We start from the raw sequence: 22,422 nt of genomic DNA on the forward strand, positions 1-22,422 counted from the left end.
CTGGTGGGTGTTGAAGACCGTCCTTCGTCTGCCTTCTTGGCTGTGTGGTCCGTAGAATGTCATGACTCAGCAGTCGGCAGCTGTCGGCGTCTCGTGCAACTGTTGCATTTCAGGAATGTTTCGTGAGCTGGTCCCTCCCATGGTGTGGGAGCTCTGTGGACAGCTAATTATGAACAGGGATGCGATATACGGGCGGCGGTCAGTCAACGTGCCGTGTGTGCAGGGGTGGCCCGAGGCGCCACCCACCCCGCGCAGCCACTGACATGGCTGACACATGGATGACATGGATGACGCTTTCTGACGTACGGGTGACACATGGGTGACACTCGGCTGACACGCTCGCTGTCACAATGGACGCACTGGGATGTGCCGTTTGACACGATAACATGTCGCGTGGCAGAAAACGTGAGCAAAGCTTTCACATAAATATTGAAAGCAGGGATGCGGAGCCGTGGAAATTTCAGACGGCTCCGGCTCCGGCTGCGACTCCGGAGAAAAAACAGCTCCGGCTCCGGCTCCGGGCGAAATGTCATGGCGGCTCCGGCTCCTGCTCCGGCTCCGAGTAAAATAGTCCGGGTCCGGCGGCTGCTCCGGCTCCGCCTCAGTTCATCCCTATGCGATCAATTAAATACGGGTGGAAGAAAAAGGTGATTGGATTGATACACGTTGCTTCTGTATTTGCATAACAAGGCTATATTCTCAACAGCACAAGCAATCAGCGAACAGGGTATATAAGCACGTGGCGGAATACCTATAATGTATAGGTATCTTTTTCAGAAACAAACTGTCGCGACCGGGGGGGGGGGGGTACTGTGCGTTTGTTGCCTAGCAACGACATTGTTGTCATATTTTTGTGCTTAGAAAATTAAGGAAAAGGGGGCTTTTTCGAGGAGAAAAACTGATTGAAACGGGGTCATTAATTATAGCTTATTCTGAAACAGTTAAAGGTTAAAGAAAATATGCAGAGCCAAGGGCGATGCATTCACTGATTAACAAGTGTCAAAGTGACATTCAAGAAAGGTTTCATCTTTATGTTTCAACTTATTTCTTAGTTTATTTTCTCTCGCTAGCCGCAATGTGCGACTTTTGGAACGGTGTTTTTCATTTCGGTTAAGGAGCGAAGTGGATCAAGCCTGTACCAAAATAAACATTGATTTCGAAAGTGCATTTGCGGCATTAAGTTTCATATTTTTTTTTAACGGCTAACGGTGACAGTTCCAAAAGGTTCCAAAAAACGGCTAACGGTGACACAAACACTCGCAGTCCACTGCTTTGGCTTCAAAACAATGGCCGTCACCTGATGACCGGTCCTCCGGTTCTGGGGAGGTGCAGTAGACGTTGGGACGGAGGAGCAGACAGGAGGTGGATTACGTAGTACTGTGGGACACTGAGAACACGTATTCAGCTTTTTTCACTCACGTGTGGCGTACCACATGGTTTACTGCCTTGTACTGTCAAACCGAACTAGGTCAATAAATTTTTCCTCTTAAAAAAAACATGTCGCCCCCTTTGACGGCTCCGGCTTCGGACTACATATATTGTTTCACGGCTCCGGCTCCGGCGCCGGCTTAGAGCAAAATGTGCCGGCTCCGGCAGCTCCGGCTCCAGCTCCGGCTCCGGCTCCGCACCTCTGAATTTGAAAGTGTTTTTATCCAAGTATTCGTCATTGGATAAAAAAACTCGAGCCTCTCCGTTCGTCCGTCCGCAGTTGTTCGGTTTGTTCGTCATGTGCATGGGTGTAGGAGCGCCAAAAATATTGGTGAAGGATGCCACCTGAACCTTATGAAAAGGGACAGGACCGTGCCAACCAACACGCACAGTGCAAGCGGGGGGGGGGGGGGGGGCGAATTTCGCCAACCCCTTGTTTTTCGCAGATATCTTACGCCCTTATCATCCCATTAACGTCAAATTTTCAATGCCTGCCTAAAACTGAATTGTGCATCTTGCCATGACAGCAAGATGTAAATCAGGGCCTCGGCTGAGGAATTTTGACTACTGGGGCAAATGGTCAAAGTGTGTTAACCCGCGCCCTGCTGGGAGGGGGGGAGGTTTTTGAACACCCACCATAACACCCACCCTGCGGTTTTTCGCGGATATCTGAAAAACGGCGGCACCTTATCATCTATCAATTTTATACATTTTGTGAAAATTTCAGACCAGGGTCCTTCAAGGTCAGGTCACCAGGTCGCTACAAGTGACCTCACCTCATAAACACATCATAAAATGTTTCAATGTATGCCATAGCTACACCAAGTGACGGATCGCTTTGAAGCTTTCAGCAATTGATAAGTGCAACAGTATGTACAAAATTCGGAATTTTCATATCGGTGACCTAATGTCGGGTCAATTTTGCGACCTCTCTAGGTATTATATGTCAATGGGAGAAAATTCAAAACCGTCTTTTTCGGACGAAAGTCATTCTTAACACTCTCAAACACTAAATTACAAGGAACTTTGACACACTGAACATGAAAACGGCACCCGTGACCCCTGTTTATGCCCCTAAGGTCATCTCAGGTCACGAATGGTATCTAACAGTTTTTTTTGCGACTAACTTTTGAAAGAGGCATGCTAGAACGATGAAAACGCCTTATATATGTTCAGCTCGACGATACAGAACCACTAATATGCAACATGACAATGTCCGGTCAGGTCATGACCTTGACCTGAGGTCAAATTTTCAAGTTGACCTTTCAAGGTCAAGTTATAGTTCATTTGATGCGTCTTGACGAGAGGAACTCGATGCCGGTGAAAATAAGCTCGTACAAGGCTTGAGTCAAAAGTTATTGCAGAAAAACTGTTTCCGAAAAAAATCGGCTATTTTTGCAGTTTTTGCCCCCTGCAGGCAAAACCGTTGACGTTAGGTCAAATCTGAGAGAATCACTCAGAAAGGGCGTTAATAGGGCTATCGAATGCGCTTTTCCGTGGCGCTGTAGCTCTATTGGTTCCCGAGCTATGCGTTGGCTTCTTGTAAATTGTCGACATTCGACCTGAAAATCGGCAAAATTTTGCCTTTAATGACCTCTGGTGACCTGACCTTTGACCTGACCGAAAAAGTGACCGAAGTGATTTCGTCATTATTTTTTTACGCTCTTTCGAACGCCGCCTTCTGCGTATCGCTACGTGGCCCAGGAGCCGAGTTAGAAGGGGGGTGTTCAAACACCCCCCCCCCAGCAGGGCGTGGAAATCCAGGACCCCCAGCCGGGCGCGGGTTAAAAAACAGACTCAAGGTAGGTACGTTTTTCGGCTACTAGTCGTTTATTGTTTTCGTTTCGAATTTTCGACCTTCGCATCGAGGTCGTTGTCAAGAAACATACAACAATGACGATGACATGCATCGTGAACACGTTTGAAAAATAGTACGGTCATCATATCTAAAAACGTGCAAGTAATCCCTCCAGCTATTTCTGACCTGAAAATCTGTACCCAAAATTAATGAAGAAAAAAAAGTGTATGAATAATATGAAAGAATGAATGAAAGAAGCGCTACAAATACACGTCAAGAAAAACGACACGATCAACCGAGTAGACGGCACCGCATTCAGTCCTTTATGGGATCAGTGCTGGTAGGGCAACGAGATCCGACGATCAAGCAATCAAAGATTTTAAGCATGTATTTTTAATGTGTCACAGCCTGTTTGTGTGTCTCATGTACTGCATTCATCATTCATTCATTTATTCATTCATTTCTTCAGTCAGTCAGGCAGTCAGTCAGTCAGTCAGTCCGTCAGTTAGCCATTCATTCATTCTTTCATATTATTCATACACTTTTTTTTCTTCATTAATTTTGGGTACAGATTTTCAGGTCAGAAATAGCTGGAGGGATTACTTGCACGTTTTTAGATATGATGACCGTACTATTTTTCAAACGTGTTCACGATGCATGTCATCGTCATTGTTGTATGTTTCTTGACAACGACCTCGATGCGAAGGTCGAAAATTCGAAACGAAAACAATAAACGACTAGTAGCCGAAAAACGTACCTACCTTGAATTAAGATGGCTAGTCGTAAAAGCTTGAAATCATATAAAAAACAGACATTTGATCAACCGTCGAATCCAGTAGTTCTAAGCATATAGGTAGGTGAAGACCCTCCCTTGCATTGTCCAAGATTGGTGAAGGATCCTTCACCAATCTGAAACTTTGGTGAAAGGTATCCTTCACCAAAGAGATACGTTGCTACACCTATGGTCATGTGCCCTCTGGTCCCCCGGCGCCTCAAACAGGTGTGAGCCGCCGCGCGCCGCCGCTGATCGGTGCTGGCTACTGGCAGCTCGACTGGCAGCTCGTGCGTCATAGAGCTTTAGGGTGCGTCATGTCAGGAACTGAGAGGAAACTGCACCGGATTGGTTACTGGTGGTTGGTGCGGGAGATTTAAATAAGGAATAAAGTCGCGTATAAGACATGTCAACGTTTTTCAAAACCCAAAAGGCATGGCACATGATATGTTGGGCATGTTGAAAAACTAGCAAACTTATTCATGCGAATACAGCAACAGCATTCAATGATTGACACTGTAAATCAGCCGATTTAGGCTTCATGATATGAACATTGCTTCGGCCTGTATTTTGCAGCAAATCTGACCATGAGACACTGAGACAGGCATGTGCCTTGCTTACAAATAGGACTGTAGCGTGCGTGAAACTGAAGGCTACATCTCATGACCATCAACACGAGCACAGGAATCGGAGGAAAAAACATGCAACATGACCCACTATAGGGTGATCTGAGAGCAGGGCGTCTCTGATTTCGCGGAAGTTAGTCCGCCGCCAACACGTGAACTTTCAGTCGCAGTGATTATTCGTCTGCCTGTCTGTCTGTCTGTTCATCTCTCTGTCTGTGTGTCTGTCTGTCTGTCTGTGTGTCTGTCTTTACGCCTGTTCTGTCAATCTACCTGTACGTCTGTCTGCCATAGCGTTTATGTTTAGCGTGGACGGGAAGAAGCAGCACCTGATCACACTTCCCACTCTTCTGGCCATCAGCCCGTGACGATGAATCGGGGCTCAATCGGCCCTCGCACACGGATAGATCATATAGACCGAGGATGTGAATTGTGAGCGGGATGCACCATACAGTGAGCATTTAGCAAGGCTCTTTGGATTATAACACTGAGCTCGCCGAGCCGCCATGTCGGCGAGCTCTCGTGCGCTGGCTGTGGAGATTTCCCGGCACTGCCGGCCCTATACCGGTCTCATTGGCCAGTTGCGCCGCATGAGGGCCAGATCATCCAGCTCCCGGGAATCAGCCGCCGCACAGTGTGGCCAAACGCCAGATTAGCGCGAATTTAATCAAAAAACGAATTTTGGAATTTTGACTTTTTATAACCATCAGTCGATAGGAAATTGTCCAAAGTATGTCAATATCACAATACTTTGGTTCAATGTCTTCCTTTCGGTGTTCAAAAAGCTAGCTAAAGTGGACATACGCAATGCCGGTCCCGGCTGTGCTGAAATCGTCGAAAACCCGCGTCATGTTTACAACACATTTTGGCGTAATTGTCGGAAAGGTTTGGAAATAATTGGAGTGGCATATGACTACTGCGTCTATATTTGATAGTATACCCGAATTCTATAGGTATCCTTGGACTAACCGATGAGTTATGCTCATTTGAAAATGACCTTTTCAAACATCCCCTGAAAACACTGTCCATCTTAAAAACGTAGAGATATAAGAAAATGGCCAAAAAACTCCACGCCAAATCTACCATGAGAAGATTCGCCACACTTTTCTGGACATGATCCATTCAAGAAACCCTGCCCCAACCTGCCCCCCGGCCTTTGGCTCAGCTTTGAACATATCGGGTTGGCCCGCCCGGGGAGGTCCGGCTACAGGGTGGGCGCGGCGGCGGCTCCGTAACGTTACGCGGATGGCTCAACCGCTGTATTTCTGACTTGTTATATTGCAGAATATGGTCGCCAATGAATAAATCTTGACAATTTTTCAACCCTCGCCCATGTAGGGGGTGAGGGTGGGGGTCGAAAGGACCCCTCTCGGTTTTTCGCAAAAAGCTGATGTGAAAAGCGGCCGATCGCGACAAAACTTTCAGTACCCTCGAGTTTGTCAATTTTACACCTACCCATTAAATTTCACGACCCTGACCCCAATGACCTTTGACCTGTGACCTATTTCTCCAGACCATGTTTGGCCGGAAGCGCGATTGGGCGTATGTTTGCTTGCATTAGCCGCGCGTTTGCAGTCTTTTCGTGGTTTCAAGCGTCTAAACATGTGATATTATGATGTTGGTCCCATGCATTATGGTCGGTGTCAAGATCACTTGAAGGTCAGGTCAGTTCAATGACCTTTGATGACCTTGGTTCACCTTTTTTAGTTTTACATGTTTCCAGGCTAGTTTTTGGAGCTGATTTCGAATTAAGTAACCATTTGAACATTTAGGAAGAAGTTTTGGTGCCTTCGTAACATGCAACGAAGCTGTCACTGGCGGTTGACACCTATTAATTATGAATACCCGGCAGGACTGGTTGGCCTGACCTGACCTGACCCTGCCTACGTTCGCGGCTAGCAAAACACCAATACGGGCGAGGGCTAATGACATGAAGGTGCTTATGGTGTAAGTCTTTGTTTTTACTCCCATTGCTGAGGTTCAGTCCTATCGGTGCGTGTATTTCAGCAACCACCTACCGATTCATGTGCTTCACCAGGAACATTCACACAGAAACATAATCAGATGTTGATTTTTTTTTCAAGCAAACTTTGGACAATCATAAGAATTTACCAGATAAATGATGGGAATTTCGTAAACGATTCCTCCTCCTAACATGCCCATCATTGCTGGGACCCACAATTTTATGCCTCTTATTTGCGGTTAAATTCCAGGATTTCAATATCAGAGTCGGAGTCGTTAGGAGTCAACAGTTCTGACCCTGCAGACAGAGTCGGAATCGGAATCGATTTTGGAATCCGGACCAAGACTCGTAGTCTGAGTCACCGAAAATCCATTGACTGCGTGGACTTGCCATGGCTGCGGAGTCAGAGTCCGAGTCGATCGTGTAAGTCGACAGTTTTGCCCGGAGTCAGAGTTGAAATTGACTTTTGAAAGCCGTATAGTCGGAGTCGGAGTAACTCCATCGACTTCACAGCCCTGGCCTGGTAAGCACATCACCCGTCGTAAGCTAGTTCTCCTTACTTTTAGAGGCGGAACTATGCCATTATATGTCAGCAAGCATTTATAATGCATCGTAAAAGGTCTCACATAGGTTTAAGTGTCAATTTGTAAACCAGGGAACCATTTTCAACGGATCCGAGCAGCGCTGGGATTTAATTCGCGCTAAACTGGTGTTTGGCCACACTGTGCGCCGGCGCGCTGGCACGTGGGGTGACGGGTCCGCGGGAGCAGAGGGGGCTGCATGACTGGCCCGCATACACTGGCTCCCAGTGCCGAGCATTTACAGAGCACACAAAGTATTGCACGTAGCTTTAAACATGCAATCCACATTTAATTACATCATAAACTTTTAAGTCGACGCAAAACTGATTTTTACTCTCATTACATTCAGCGTTTTCCATTGATCTCATATTCATCCCGAAATCCCCGTGATTTCGAACCGGATGTCTGCTTTGATTGTTCTAAAGGATTTAGGATAATAAACATAACGTGATTATGGATGCGAACAGTCGTTTCAACCATGAGTGCAAAATGTATTATGCTAGACCTTACCATGTTTAAACATATGGGTCTAAACTCTAAAGAAAAGCTCCAAACTCAACAAATTGAAAGAAACATAGAGGCGGCATGAAAACCAATCGGTCTGCTGATTGAATGGGCATATTTGCACATTGCCCACTTGTTACCTTCCGGGGGCGTACAAACATAGGTACCAGATAAGGCAAGGATCGTTCCCTGCTGGCAGGTAGGTATAGGCATGTATTGATTGTGATTAAGGTCAGGGATGAAAGCAGGGATAGTTTGCCATACAATGGTGCCGTTAAACTTGAGCTGTGTTCAGTTGAAGCAAATAACTTATGCCACCTATTTCCTTTGCCGGTTTTCACGTCTCCATTTGCGAGGAGAAATTGTTTGTGTCCTAACGATAGGCTGTTGATAAGCTGTCAGAGTTAAATCTCTTCTATTAAACTCGGGAGACTAAGCACATTAAGTTGATTGTGTTGATGTGCAAAGTCAAATTAAATGAAGCAACTGGATATGGTATTGGCCAATAGGCGAAAAATTATTGCATTCTATTGTACGAATCTGTGGGTCACATCAGCTGTGGGATCCGCTAGCTTCATCGGTCAAAAGAAGAACGTGTATGCACTGCCTGCACAGTGCACACGGTTTGAAAGTCAGTCTTGGAGGCTGCTGGCAAACTCAAGGTGGCCTTGAAACATGACCCTGTTTGATAGACATTTTTGTTCATATGGTCTGCTTGAAAGATTTTGCGAACATTTAATTTAGCTTATCTTTTATTTTCCATCACTTAATTCTTTATTCGTTTTTCTTGTAAAATACGCTTAGCTCAAATGTCTTCGCATATCATCGTTTTAATTTAACCCGATTTGCTTCACCGAAAAAAGGTAACATAGGCCGATTTTTCTTCCACTTACTCCGATAGTCCGGCTTCCATGACTCGAGGTTAGCAGCACTCGCGGTTTGCCCATTTGTGAGGGTGCCGGTGGCAGGGAATTTTAGCCAGCGTCGCTGCCGCGCTTTTTATAACAGCCCGACCTGCCATCGCCAATGGATGATAAATACAAACGATCGTCCGGCGCCGGCAAAAAAGCGAAATTTCGCACTTATTGGTATTTTACTAATAGCTATTTCGGATATTTTAAAAGAAATTTTGGTTCGGTGTTTTGGATGGAAGGATTCACGAGGTCAGGGTCCGCGCTAAATAGACTTTGTTGCACAGGCCCTGACATCCACAGTCCGATCGAAATTCCGGGTTGTGAGAATTCATAATTGGCAAAGTGCAGCCTGCCAATCTAGTCGGACACGTCCGTGTCAGTCGCTGGTCATGGCTGGTATTTTAGCTGATATTTGCGCCGGTCTTCTCTACCCCCGGCCGTCCGACGCCACGCCGAAGGGTCGCTGGCCACCCACCGACTGTGCCGCCTCAGTCACCTGTGGCGCACCGCTCGGGAAGGAGCCGACAGAGAGCGGGCGGAGAGCGGGCGGAGAGCGGGCGGAGAGCGGTCCAGGTCGCAGTTAGTGGCTTGGAGCGACTGGAGCTGGAGCAGGACCGACCAGAGCACACAGGTCAGTGCGCCGTTTGGTTAAGGACTGATGAACATAAACGGTGTGACAGAGAAAGATATATCGCATGATTAGGTGTTTATCAACCAACCCGCATTGCGGTCGCAACGGGAGTTTGTTGGCGACAGGTTACCAGGGGTGTCGAAAAAGGACGCCATTTAATTGCGTCCCAGAAAAGCTATTTCTGGCACCTAAAAGCTGACTCGCCCCAAAATTGGTCCTCAGCACCTATTTGGTGGATACCAGCACCAATCATGGAAAATGACCTTAATTAGCTGTTTCTGGCACCTATTCATCGGTACGCCTTACTCTTTTTTCTGAATCTGGCACCTAAATGCTGAGCGTAGCACCAATCTAGTAGAAAAATGAACTACTGGCTGGTAGAATCATGTTGTTCTGGTATAATGACCCCTGGAGTCTAGCCTAAAGGTTGCCAGTGCAGCTACACTCTAAGACAGCCCCGTAGTGATCTCAGCATTGTATATGACGTTTAAGTAAGCAAATAATATTAATTTGTTTGAAAAACAATGTCATTTGAATATTTAAAAGTATTTATTTGTAATGCTTAAAGGGAAACATTTTTGTGAGTAATTGTCTCGATTTTTTTTTTGATATAGGAGCGTCTTGCTACGCTGCACCATAGCTGGCTAGTGATTCTCTTTTGGCTAGAAATGGCATTAATCATTATCCCCACTGGCGAAAATGGCACTTGACATCACCGAATGCAACGTTCATGTTGTTAGGATACATAAAATCAGGAAGATTACGCGAATTAGGTAGGCAAACGTGGAATAAAATAGGTGCTGGATGTTTTGGTTTTGGTGCTGAATCAGCAAACAGCAAATACGGAGTTCAACTAGACGATCTGGCAACTTTAGGCTGTGTGGAAGCAATTAGGTGCCAGATTCAGATATTAGGGTCGAATAAGCATTTTGGGGCTGATCAGCAATTAGGTGCCAGAAACAGCTTTTTAGGGACCAGAAACAAATATTCCCCGTCGAAAAATAGCAGTCTTGCGAGAAGCAAATAGCAAACGCATTGGTAAGTATAGCAAACGCATTGGTAAGTTACAAGAGAGCCGATTAATATTGCTTCGGCCATGTTACCGATACCTAAGCTTCAAACACCACCACAGGTCGCGGAGAAGGTTCCCGACTGTCACCCCGGCGACTTAGGCCGTGAGACGACGCGGCTCCAGCGCGCTCAAATCCATGTGTTTGTTGGCCGGGCTCGGTGGGCCGGGGGACGGGTGCGCCGTCTGAACAGCCCGCGGCGGCTGTGGGCGGCACTGTGCCTCTCCGACCGGCTCCGCTCTGAAGTGACAGGTCAGCAGCGATGTCCTCGACTGGCCCGGGGGCGTGGTGACGTGTCAGCTGTCTCTGGACAGCCGGAAATGACACCCTGCTGGGACGCAGAAAAAGACAGAGAAAACAACTCAGACGGCGACAGGGCAGACATAGGGGAGCGGAGATAGAGTAATATGTGTGCGCGTTTGTGTTTTGAGAGAGAGAGAGAGAGAGAGAGAGAGAGAGAGAGAGAGAGAGAGAGAGAGAGAGAGAGAGGGAGAGAGAGAGAGAGAGAGAGAGAGGGAGAGGGGGAGCACTTATTCACACGCATATCCATTATTGATACGAGTAAATATACCCTAGAATCAATACCCTCTAGCAAATCACGTACAACTCCTCACGGGGGGGGGGGGGGAGAATATGCTTGATTGTCTCATCCGTTCGCACACGATACAGGTAATCTGCTTACGATTATTGGCAGGAAAGCTATTAATGTGGCTGGACTTACCTTTACCTACTGCGACTCATGGGTGCTAGGCTGCAAGGTAACTCACGTGTGCGGCTTTAGAGCAGGTACCCAGCCGAAAGAAGAGCACCAGGAAAGGGCTTATATGTATTGCACACCTGGCTAGTTTGTGAACAGCAATGCATTTGGAGTCAGCAAACGTGTTCGGTTTTGAACTGGTCGGTAACTTTTTGCATAGCTTTCAAAGAGCACCCAACACGGTTCATTTGTTGACCGTGTCGATTAGCATACCTATATAAGTAACAATCGATAGAAATGATGGAGATGCTGAGCTAAAGACATGCAAGAACATTAGAAACATACTTTTCCCTGTTTCTTCAAAATCGCAGCCAACTGTTCAGCTACCGCTGCTGTAAGTGCCTCGCCAAGCCACGTGTTTTACAGCTGAATTAATAAGTTGCTGTTGAATTCACTCACTTTGAGTTGCAAAGTATGCTCTGATCATTACACATATTTTGTTCCTTTAAATATTTGCCCGCTTGTATCATGGTAGAAAACCGTTAATATCTATAGAGGTTATTCTTTTGTAAATGTTACTTAGAGAAACCGTTTGGATATAACTATGATCCGTTATCTCATATAATCCAAAGAAGGCAAGCAGTCAACGATGAGGTGCTTCATTGTTATGCTGGTCATTGCTCTATCAGAGAATATTGTACAGAGTATTTCTCTAATGAACAGCTCGGCTGCATACGGATTTCTTCAAGGTCGATCAATTTTTCAAGACGATGATTCAAAGGCAAAATTTGATGGCCTTATTCTAACGCCGAGAGATTATATGAAGCGGCGGAGACCAACGTTGCACGACGCCAGAATTCACTTGCGTGCTCCTAAAGTGCCAAAGATATTCAACTGCAAGGAGGGACTGCCACCACCGACTAAGGTTCAGTTATCTGTTCACGTTTCTGAAATAAGCTTGGTAACGAATGGCGCTGTGACAATGTCTGCATATTTACGCTACTCCTGGGAAGACTACCGTCTCGCACCGCCGGAGCAAAATATGCGCGGAGAATTCATAGAAATTGCTCCGACCGTAAAGGATTCTTTGTGGCTTCCAGACTTGTACATTCCCAATGCAGCAAGCGTTATAAGTCCCGTGATATTTGTGCCATCAACAAGTTTCAGAATGTACAGAAACTATACACTGTTTGCGAATCAGTACCTTCTTCTGAAGTTGTCATGCCCATTCAATTATGCCTTGTTCCCGATGGATGTGCAAATTTGTGATGTTGCCTTGCAAAGTTTTGGAAGAAACCCGTGCGAACTAAATCTAACGTGGGCAGACAATAATCCATTGTCTTACTCCACATCGACACTATCCCAGTTCTCTTACGAAATTCACCGTGCCTCCGCGAGAGCGCACAGCAGAACCTTCCACTCGGGTAGCAAGAGTCCGCTGGAGCGCGCGCAGGTGCACATGTACGTCATCCTGAAGCGGCAGATCATGTTCTACATGATGCAGATCTACATCCCGTCCATTCTGTTCGTGGTGGTGTCGTGGGTGTCGTTCCTGATCCCGGCCGAGATGGCTCAGGGCCGCATGCTGCTCACCATCACCACCATGCTCACCATGGTGTCGCTATTCGCCGCCGGCAGCGAGTACGTCCCCAAGGCCAGCTACGTCAAGGCCATCGACGTCTGGATGTGCGTCTGCACCTTCCTCTCCTTCTTCGCCGTCGTCAACTGTCTGGTGGATGTCCGCATGGAGAGCATGATCATGGGTAACATGAGGAAGAGGGCGGCGCCCACGTTTGTCCTCACCGGCCAGGCGCGCCGGCAGACGGTAGTCGAGATCTTCCGCAAGTACGCCATCGGAGCCAAAGCCAGGGAGCCCGGGGACGGTGAGCCTCAGCACTCGGCTGAGGACGAGGATGATCTCATGGGCAAGATCCTGCGGTTCTGCCACAAGATGCAACGAGGCGCGCTGTACGTTTACCCGATCGTGTTTATTTTGTTCAACATTGTCTACTGGACGGTGTGTTTCTCGCACATGGAAGGACCAACAGACTCGATCCACAAAGACGCACTGGATAGCGGGATCAAGGGCACTGAGGTACCCAGGTAATTGCGTCATAAATAAAGCGTTCCGATCTGCCAACTGCCAACAGATCCCAGAGTCAGATCAGTCAGATAGCTTGCGTTCAAAGCGTCCCTCATATCTGCCCAGATGTGTCGTGGCGAAATATATGTAGAAACCAAGAATTTTGCATGTGCAGCTAATAGATACTGGAGACGAATTTGTGGGTGCATGTATGTTTTGCAAACCATCAAACGGAGACTCCTAAGGATACCATTAAAGTGTTCAGATTCTTAGCGATGGTGGCACTTGCAAGTGGCACAGGAGTTATCTGTATTCCGACTGTTTCTATGGGTAGTTTGCGTCAGTGCTGTGCGTCGTGATCCGTTGAAAATCACGTTCCATTCAAATGATACAGTTCAGGCGTTGGTTACTGACTATTCACCCAACAGCCTTTCAGAGGCTTTTGACAAATGCGCACAAGTGCCCGATAAGCCCAACATGTCGGTGGCAAAAATGACGCTTCATTTTTCAAATGCCGTTTTACCGGCAGCCGGTGTATTCACGGATGCGGTAAAGCCCTTATCGAACTGTTTTGGCGGTCGGGTGTTTGGCCTGGTTGCTATGTTGCCGGCCCACATTTCGTGGATAATCGCTGCCCGTTCCGTGTGACGCTGGAGCAGCTGTCCTGTCGCTGTCCGCTCGGGTATTCCTGGTCAGTGTCTTAAGCTTTCAAACCACCGGGGCGCTGGCACCGTGTTCCACCTGCCTCCAGCGAGCGCGCCTTATCTGGGCTGGTGCGAACCTGCGCGAAAACATGCTCAAGATAATGCACCTGCCGCTCTGTCTTACTAAAAAGCGCCACCGGCCGCTTGTTTGCATAAGTAAGCGCCGTCGGCCGATCGACGCATCGGTGGGCGATCGGCGCCGGACTGGTGCCGGCAGCGACGGTATACGACCTGTGGCTGCGCCGCCGGCGGGCAGTGCGGAGCGCCGGGTACAGGGCGTTTACATACTTCGGGCTCGGACTGCCACTACCATTTTTGTGTGAAATATAAATAAATGGAATGCATAAAAGAATGCAGCATTGAAACCAATGAAAACTCTGAGGACGTACACACGTCACGAACGCTCATTTTCCAAGCAAGGCCTCAGCCACATCAGCTATGCTGCATTTGCCTGTGCGAAATCGTCTGCAAGGGTTTACAGTTGTATAAAAAGTAGCAGTCTGTCGATTTTATATCAATCGTTCCGAGACCTCCAAAAGCCAAGCTTTGGTAAGCCCGTGTAAGCCCAAGCACATTACTAGGCATTGGGCATTAATGGTGTAAGTATTAATTCTTCTTAGAATTCCCAGCCTTAGAGATTGTCACCGCTTTTGCACAGCACGTCTGCTAATCTGTATTTAAATGCAAGCTCCGTGTTTTATTTGAGGCCATTTCAAACTTTGACGTAGCCGTTAACGAAAAGAAAGAAGAAAACCAGTCCTCGTCGGCAGTCCACATAGGCATGCATAAATCTGCTGTCCTGCCCTTCTGCCCCAAGGTGGTGGCATATTATTGCGTTACCCAAGGTACGTTGAGTAACCTCCCAAAACCGGCAAGCATCGCTCACGCTCAGTTGGGCCCTCGGCCGAATGGAGTTCCTCTGTCGCCTCTGTCGACGGCACAAGTGCATTACGCGTCGAGCCATTCATTCGTTAGTCGTGTAGAGCGCCCTCCTCCCATTGCACATCGTGAGTCCATCTGTCAGCCGAGATGGCCGTCCGTGCTGCCCTGCCGGCCGGCCGGCTGTCCCCGGGGACCGCTGACCCCGTCCCCGTCCCCCGGCCCCCCGGCCCCTCCCCGCCGCCGCGCCGGCCGCCGCTGCTAATGCGGCGCCGGGAAGCCGGACAGTGGCGGGCGCGCTCCGTTCATCAGCCGACACAGCGCCTTCAGCGGCCGGCGCGGCTCGCCACTGACGGCTCGGCCTTAATGAGCCGGCCATACGCCGCCATCCTCACCCCTGCCCCCACCGCAGCGCCGCCTCCTCTTCCAGTTCGTTTTTTTCCTCCGCTTCCCCCAGCCAGCGGCCATCATTCTCCTGCCTCATTCCACCGCCTTCCACCAGCGGCAAACAACTAATTCAGGGCCCCTAAACTCCGGACACAAAGCAAGCTCGTGTTCACGTGTACCGCTATTCACAGCGCCCTCTCAGTCCACCCCATAGCTCGGTACTCTTCTCACATACGGCACACCAATCGGCCGAGCCCGGAAGATGTACCGGCGCCGTCGCCTCCCGAGTCGCTCGGTGGTGTTACATTCCCATTAGCCGGTCGATCTGCTCGCGGCGTGACCGCCGCTCGATTACCATACCAATCGGTGGTCAGTTATGGATGATATCGGTCCGTACGCGGAGCCCCGCCCCGCTGAGATGGCTGGAATGCCACAGATGACAGCTTAGTCAGGGTGGTCGTTTCGCACCGATCTTAACACGGGTGCACGACTCAATGTGGCTCTTGATAACGCAACGGACAACGTTTTACGAGAGTGTGAACTTCTAATTAGAACGACGCTAAGTGCTGGACCTTAACCGAGAAATGCACAGCTTCTCACAGGTGCAGAAAGAAAAATCACTCGTCATTGTACGGAGACCTTCGGTCGCACGGAGTCCTTCCGCAGTACGGAGTCCTCCCGTCACCACGCAGAGTCCTCCCGCCACGGTGGGAACTATGCGGCGGTCTACTTGTGTGCCGAACGAGCGGCGGTACCCAACGGTTCACCCGCCGCCGAGCGTCATATGATCACGCTGTCTTGTACTGCAGAGAGGTCAGTTACGGGTGACCAGTAAATTGGTCACGTCAGGGAGCACAGGCACTTAATGAGGTGTCGTTAAATGACATATGCTAGCTAGGGAAACATAATATTTCAGGGAAGCCTTTGTAAATGTCAAAAGGATATATGTGTTAGGTTTATCATTTTATGAGCGTATCCAACATTTGGGGCATTCCACGATAGATCGTACCACTTTTTTCCAATTTGACACCCTCATCTCTCGGAATTTGACGAAAATTGGTCTCAGGGGTAATCAGGGGCTCTGAATCCACCTGTAACAATTTCAGGCTTATCAGATAAGTATTTTTTGAGTTATGGTGTATAACATTTTTTGGATCTTGCTTTGCAGCGCTACGTTTGGCGGGCTGTAACTCTAAGACGGATTATTCAAATGCCAAATGTTATATAACATTGAACTTGCAATGAAACAGAGATTAATATGCATTTTTGAAATTTCGAAAAATACGCTATTTTTGATATATGACATATCGAGTTTTCTTTCATTTGTATTTTTTGGACTTTGGGACCAAAATTTTTTGAATTTTTATTTGTTTAAAAAATATTTGGCTCATTGTTAAGAAGTATGCAAAAAATTAGGAAGGTGTTCTTTCTAAAAATGTATTTATTTTACGTCACGATAACGGTTTCGAATAGTGATTTCGGGAGGGGAGCTTACAAATGGCGTGATAAAGCTGTCTAGTGACATCACGGGTTACTGAAATTTCAATTCAAGTCTGAGTCACCTGAAAAAAAGCGAAAAGAGGGTTCATTCAACCCTCTTTCCTATTAGCGCGAGGGTGAAAAAGGCTGTTTGGTTCTGACATTGTTTTGGACGCCAATGACCATAGCTGTCCGAGATGAAAGTTACAGGACGCATACATGGTGTCCTCCAGAGGTCTCACAACTTGTATGTCTAGGAATTTTTCAAGGTTACATGAGGTCAGGTCGGTCACGTGACATCCCTGTTATAAATCAATGGGGAAATATAAAAACTGTTATTTTGGCGCCGAGAATGATCTAAAACTATCCCACGTACATGGTATCGTGATTTCATGCACTCCTTGCAAAGTCCAATGCTTTACTTTTGCATTGTTAACCTTGCGTGACGTCATTTATGACGTCACTAGGGTCGTACGAGTTTTTCGTCAATAACTCCCGATCAAATGGAGCTAGAGAGTCGGGAAAGCCACCAATGAACTCGGGAAGACCTTCCGAATCGAATGATATGCCATATGATACCCTTTGCCCAGCTTCGTGACCTGAGGGGCTCTGACCTGACCTTGACCCGAGGTCAACTACTTAAGTTGACCTCACCCTAGCAAAAAGTATACCATTCGATGCACCTGAGCTAGGCGAACACAATGATGCGAAAATCGCGGCTCTGCGGCCATTTTTTGCGAAGTTATTTACTAAAAACCGAACCCGTAACTTGAGTCACGTGACCTGACCTCAGACGCTTCCGGTTAACCTGAGACCTTAAAATCGGGTACCAATCGCTGCGACTTGTAACGGCACACACGCTCGTTTTTTCCGCGAGGCTCTAGCTCTATTAGAAGCGAAACGGCGTGCTGGGGTCGTATCAACCCCTCCGAAACCCATTTTGTTTGCGCGAAAATGAGGAACTTATAGAAAGAACACCTTTCTAATTTTTTGCATGTCGATTTGCAATGACATGAAGATTATTTTGAAAAAATAAAAATGTGAAAAATTTTGGTCCCAAAAGTCATTAGAGGCAAATGAAAAAAGATTAAGGTTTTTGCTCAACAATGAAATTTTTTCTTTGGAATTTTTAAATAGTTATATTAATTTTTGATTCATCGCAAGCTTAGTGTTGTTTACTTTTTGTTGGTTGCTTAACCCGTTCTTGAGTTATAGGCCATCAAACTCACCGTTACATACCGAAGTTAAAAAATGTAATGCAATATAACTCAAAAAGTTTTGATCTGAGAAGTCTGATATTTTGCCAGGCGTCTTTGGGGCCTATGATTACCCCTAGGACCGATTTTCATTAAAATCTGAGAGATGAGGGTGACGGGCCTGGTACGATCTATCGTGGAATGCCCCATTTGCCAAGTCACAAGCGATTTATATCTGTTTCAAAACGCTGAAGCCACCTATTAAACATCTAAGAAGAATTAAAAATGAACATTATTCAGGTGGCTGTCGAGCGACTCAATCAGCAGCATTAGCCGCAGCCATGTGACCTGGGCCTAAAGCTTCAGGGTCTGATTTAGTAGGGCCTTTGGGCCTTTTTTCGCTTAGTGTGGGGTAGCCTAATTGAAATCTTAAATCATGAATCACATCACCAACGTGTCCCAAAGTGGGCTTCCGTTCTTTCCTTCCCATGCCCGAGCTAAAGATGTGCCGCCGCCTAATAAACGCTGGCATCCTACGCATTGGTCGCCTCCGCCACATTAATAAGCACAAAAATATACATACTGGTGCATATTCCGTGAAGTAGACTGCTGGCGATATGAGCAGCACGTGACGCAAGCTGGCCGTTTTTATAACTGAGGAAACGGGTGACGTAAATTAGTGCCTCACAAACAGCGTTGGTTCAAAGCTCTCTCCCTAGAACGCAATATACTACTGCGCCTGAAAGTATGCTGCACCGCTAGACTCGAGAGCCAGGAGTGGTACCAAGTTCTCTCCCTAGAGAACAGTAGTGTACCACGCCTGAAAGTATGCTGCACCGCCTGGCAGCGGTGGTTCATAGTCTTCTCCCTAGATGGCAGCGTTGTACTACGCCTGAAGGTATGCTGCACCGCCTTACTCGGTAACCATGGAATAGTTCACAGTTCTCTCCCTAGAGGGCAGTAGTATGCCGCGCCTGAAGGTATACTGCACCGCCTGACTCGAGAGAAGACAATGCGTTGCGACTTGCGAATGCACTTTCTGCGTGGTTTTCTGCGTTGGTTTTACGGCATATCATGTATTACTTGTTTTGCTTATGCAATTGAACTAATTAATGTGTTTAGCCTTCACTGCACAACGCCGCATGCACATACCTACCTGTATTTCAGTTGTGTGAGTTCGTGGATAGCGTACCTTCCAACATTGTATGACACCAATGGCTCATGTTCCTCATAGCGGAGCTACCGCGCTCCGAAAGCCATTATTTCCATAATGATTTTGCCGAATTGGTCCGGTCTACACTTGGTCAGATGCTGTTCTCAGTTCGTATCAGGTATCATGTAGCCAGTAGCTGTAAGTCGGCCTATTGCGCGTATACGGGCGGTAGATGTAGTTAGTAGTACCCATGTGTAAGTGTCTGTGTGTACGTCGGTGTGCATTGTGCAGCGTGCCTCTAGCCCATGCTCACAAAGCTATTGTAACTGAGATGACGTCATCATTTTTTGTCTTTGTTCTGGAAGCCATACCTATACTCATCATTCCTACAATATTATGGTACCTACTCTGATGATGACTGGGGAAGTTTAAAGGTAGCATTGGGTTTAAGTGTTGTAGGTATAGCATCCATTGGCGAAATAATGCGATAAACTTATTGGACCGAATAGGAGGATACCTTTATCACTGAAAACAACAGAAATGCTTTAGCCGGATGTATTAACTTGACTGTGGACTAATGAGTATACCATGCATTATTACTAACATAGATATACATAGACGACATAGACATATGCAATATACATACGGATTAAATAAGTATGGTCACCATGGCCAGACTGGTAAAAAGATACACATTTACAGTGCGTAGCTAATAAATAACTATGCAAGACCTTACTCGCAAAAAAATATCCCCAGCCGCATAGTTAGCTTTTAATCAATGCATAGCCTGACTCTCGCGGGATTGGACGACGCATGCGCTCAGCGTTTCCTGTCGGTGTTGTGCGTAGTGATGTGTCGAAAATGCGCCTGTGTACCCAACTCGCCTGTTTTGTGGACGTCGTGTCAATCTGTCACGCCTGAGTACCTCCCTGGACAGAGCATAGGGGGTGTTACTGAGCGGGGAGGGGAGGGGGAGGGTCGTTTGAAATTCACCACCTCATCACGGCCGCGCCTCCGAGTAGCGCGCTGATCAGGCCTGGCTCTGATGTCGGCACAGTTTGTCAACACACTTTCCGTTTCATTACTTCGTCATCTCATCTCCGTAGGCGAACTGTGAACGACGAGCGGACACATATGCAATATGCAAATGGCCGCTCCCAGGGCCACCATCTGTGGTAACCGCCCCCATTGGGCGTTCAGAGTGACTTACCGGGTGGGTGAAGGTCAAAAGGTAGACATTCATCAAATGTATGTATTTGTGTTACATGAGCTCTGTTGAACAATTTCAACAATGACTGATGACTGATATTGGCTACTTATTTAGCGTATACGTCAACATGTATCAACAGCATACAGATTTGAAATAATCAAGGGAATTTAATTGGTATCTTTAACTGGAGACCTTGTCCAAAGTGTGCCTAATTGGGAGCTTTGGCTGTCTTTTCAGAACGCTAATCCTTGACAATATCCTTTCAGAAATAAGTTATCAAGAAGGCAGCGGAAGTGAATGATTTGATATGCACTGTTACGTAAGCATTAGTACATTATTCTACGGTACTCGGAGGATATTTTCGGCGAAACGCGATGCTTTTTTTCGCCGGTCACTGTGACAGACGCGTGTGTCTGTCTGTGACGCTGTTTCCGCCAGCGCCGGCGGAATCCTTACAGTGCGACTGAACCCGGCACGCGACAACAGCGCACCGCAGCCTCACGCCTACTATACCTTCCTGTCCTATAGCCCACACAGAGTACACGGCCAGCTGACAGTAACGCAGGGCAGCCCCACATCTATCACTGGCCACACAGATCACACAGCCAAAGCGACAGCAGCACACCGCAGCTCTAGACCCTCCGGATCATCTCCACACAGACCAGACTTTCTCTATTCTCTATACTGTAACAACGGAACAGCTGAACATATTCCTCCAGCCCTGCTGGTTATATTGGCGGGGGCACCACAGTTCCATCATGGAAATAGCACCAGGGGCATATATTCTCCGCTGCGTCCACAAGTACGGGTATTTCTGAGGCCGTGTGAAAAGGCGGGAAACTGGGAGATGAGCGAGTCAACATTCGACTGAAGCTATGTTAAGTTGTAATACATACCTGCCTTCATCGATTAAAGAGCTTGATGTCTTTCAGAATACCCACTAATTGGTTCCATAACTCGAGAAATGTTTCACTTTGAGAAACAGATTACGTCAGGGTTTCCATCACAGAGGTGTTACGGCTTACGAACTCTTCCTAGAAGTGTTTTTGATTTAGATCAAGAATACGCTCACTTCCCGAACATGCTCACTTCTTAACCCGCGCGGGGCTGGGGTCTCCAGCCGAACGCGCGGGGCTGGGGGGGGTAAATTTTACCCCCCCCTGTTATCTCCCGAACTAACGGTCCGATTTGGAAAATTCAAACGCCAATCGAAAGCTCTCATCACGAACTACTAAAAACATGTACTTAATTTAAAGTTTGAGGTCAAGGTCAAGGTCAGGTCAAGGGTACAAATTGCAAGTTTCTACAGTATCGGCCTTGCACCGTAGTTGCCGAAGAATGGAGTCATGGACTGAGACTGATCGCCCAAAACGTGTTCTTAGGCTACCAAGACAATATTCGTTGCATACAATATCATTCAGAGGTCAAGGTCAAGGTCAGGTCAGGTCAGGTCAGGTCACCAAAAAACAAAATATAGAAAAGGGCATGTGCGACACATGTTTTATGGGTCATTTTACTCATAGAATTCAATAGGCACACTCAATAAGTGATATGGACCACCTCTGGATGAATTTCAGGTCGAGGTCAGGTCAAGGTCAGGTCAAGTGAGGTCAAATTTTGAAGTTGGTTGTTAAGGCCTAAAAAGGTGTCTATCTGATGCAGTTTTTCACGGCGAATCGAATGGTGCTATTTTGTTTCCGTACGAGGTCTAGAACTTCCAAAAAAGTCATTTTTCAAAAAATTTGTGTGTCGTGACGTCATAAAATTTTGAATAACTCCCACATTTTTGAACCGATTCTTCTAAAATTTGGTATGTAGGTGCACACAGACCACTTCTCTGACATATATTCCGGTTTTTTTCGATAATCTCAAACTTTTGGATTTTATAATGATTTTCCCAAAAAAGTCAGTTTTTTGAAAAAAATTAGGCCAAAATCCAAAATTTTCAAAAAACCGAGATAGCCATTTGATAGACAAAGTAAAATTACGTATAACCTTTTTTGTTACGTCTTGATTCCTTTAAAAATGGAGATGTTAGCGGCGTTTGAACTTTTGCCGTTTTTGAGGCGAAAATGACGAACATGACGTCACTAAAACGTCAATTTCTCAAAAAATTTCCGACGGATTTCGCTCAAATTTTCAGGGAACGTGTCAAATTGATGTAAGAAAAGGTACTGAAAGTTTGGCGGCGCTGCGCGCCGCCGTTTTTGAGATATCGCAAAAATTCGCGAGGGGGGGGTAAAATTTACCCCCCCCAGCCCCGCGCGGGTTAAGTGAGTCGTATGATCCCTTGCATTTTTTCTGAAACATTACAGCATACTAGCAGCTACTCTGATTGGAAGTGTCACTA

General features: G+C 47.0%; 2 protein-coding genes across 2 annotated transcripts in view; both read left to right on the forward strand.

The window, feature by feature from the left end:
* Nucleotides 1-22,422, forward strand: part of LOC122394427 (dopamine receptor 1-like) — a 43,676-nt gene that overhangs the window by 15,602 nt on the left and 5,652 nt on the right. The window lies entirely within an intron of this gene.
* On the forward strand, nucleotides 11,435-13,222 carry LOC122394428 (glycine receptor subunit alpha-2-like). The gene has a single exon (XM_043391301.1). It carries the CDS (start codon nucleotides 11,631-11,633, stop codon nucleotides 13,086-13,088), a length of 1,458 nt encoding a protein of 485 aa, XP_043247236.1. The 5' UTR covers nucleotides 11,435-11,630; the 3' UTR covers nucleotides 13,089-13,222.

Source organism: Amphibalanus amphitrite, unplaced genomic scaffold (genome assembly GCF_019059575.1).
Source record: "Amphibalanus amphitrite isolate SeventyFive unplaced genomic scaffold, NRLGWU_Aamphi_draft 000591F_arrow, whole genome shotgun sequence".
NCBI classification, from domain to species: Eukaryota; Metazoa; Arthropoda; class Thecostraca; order Balanomorpha; family Balanidae; genus Amphibalanus; species Amphibalanus amphitrite.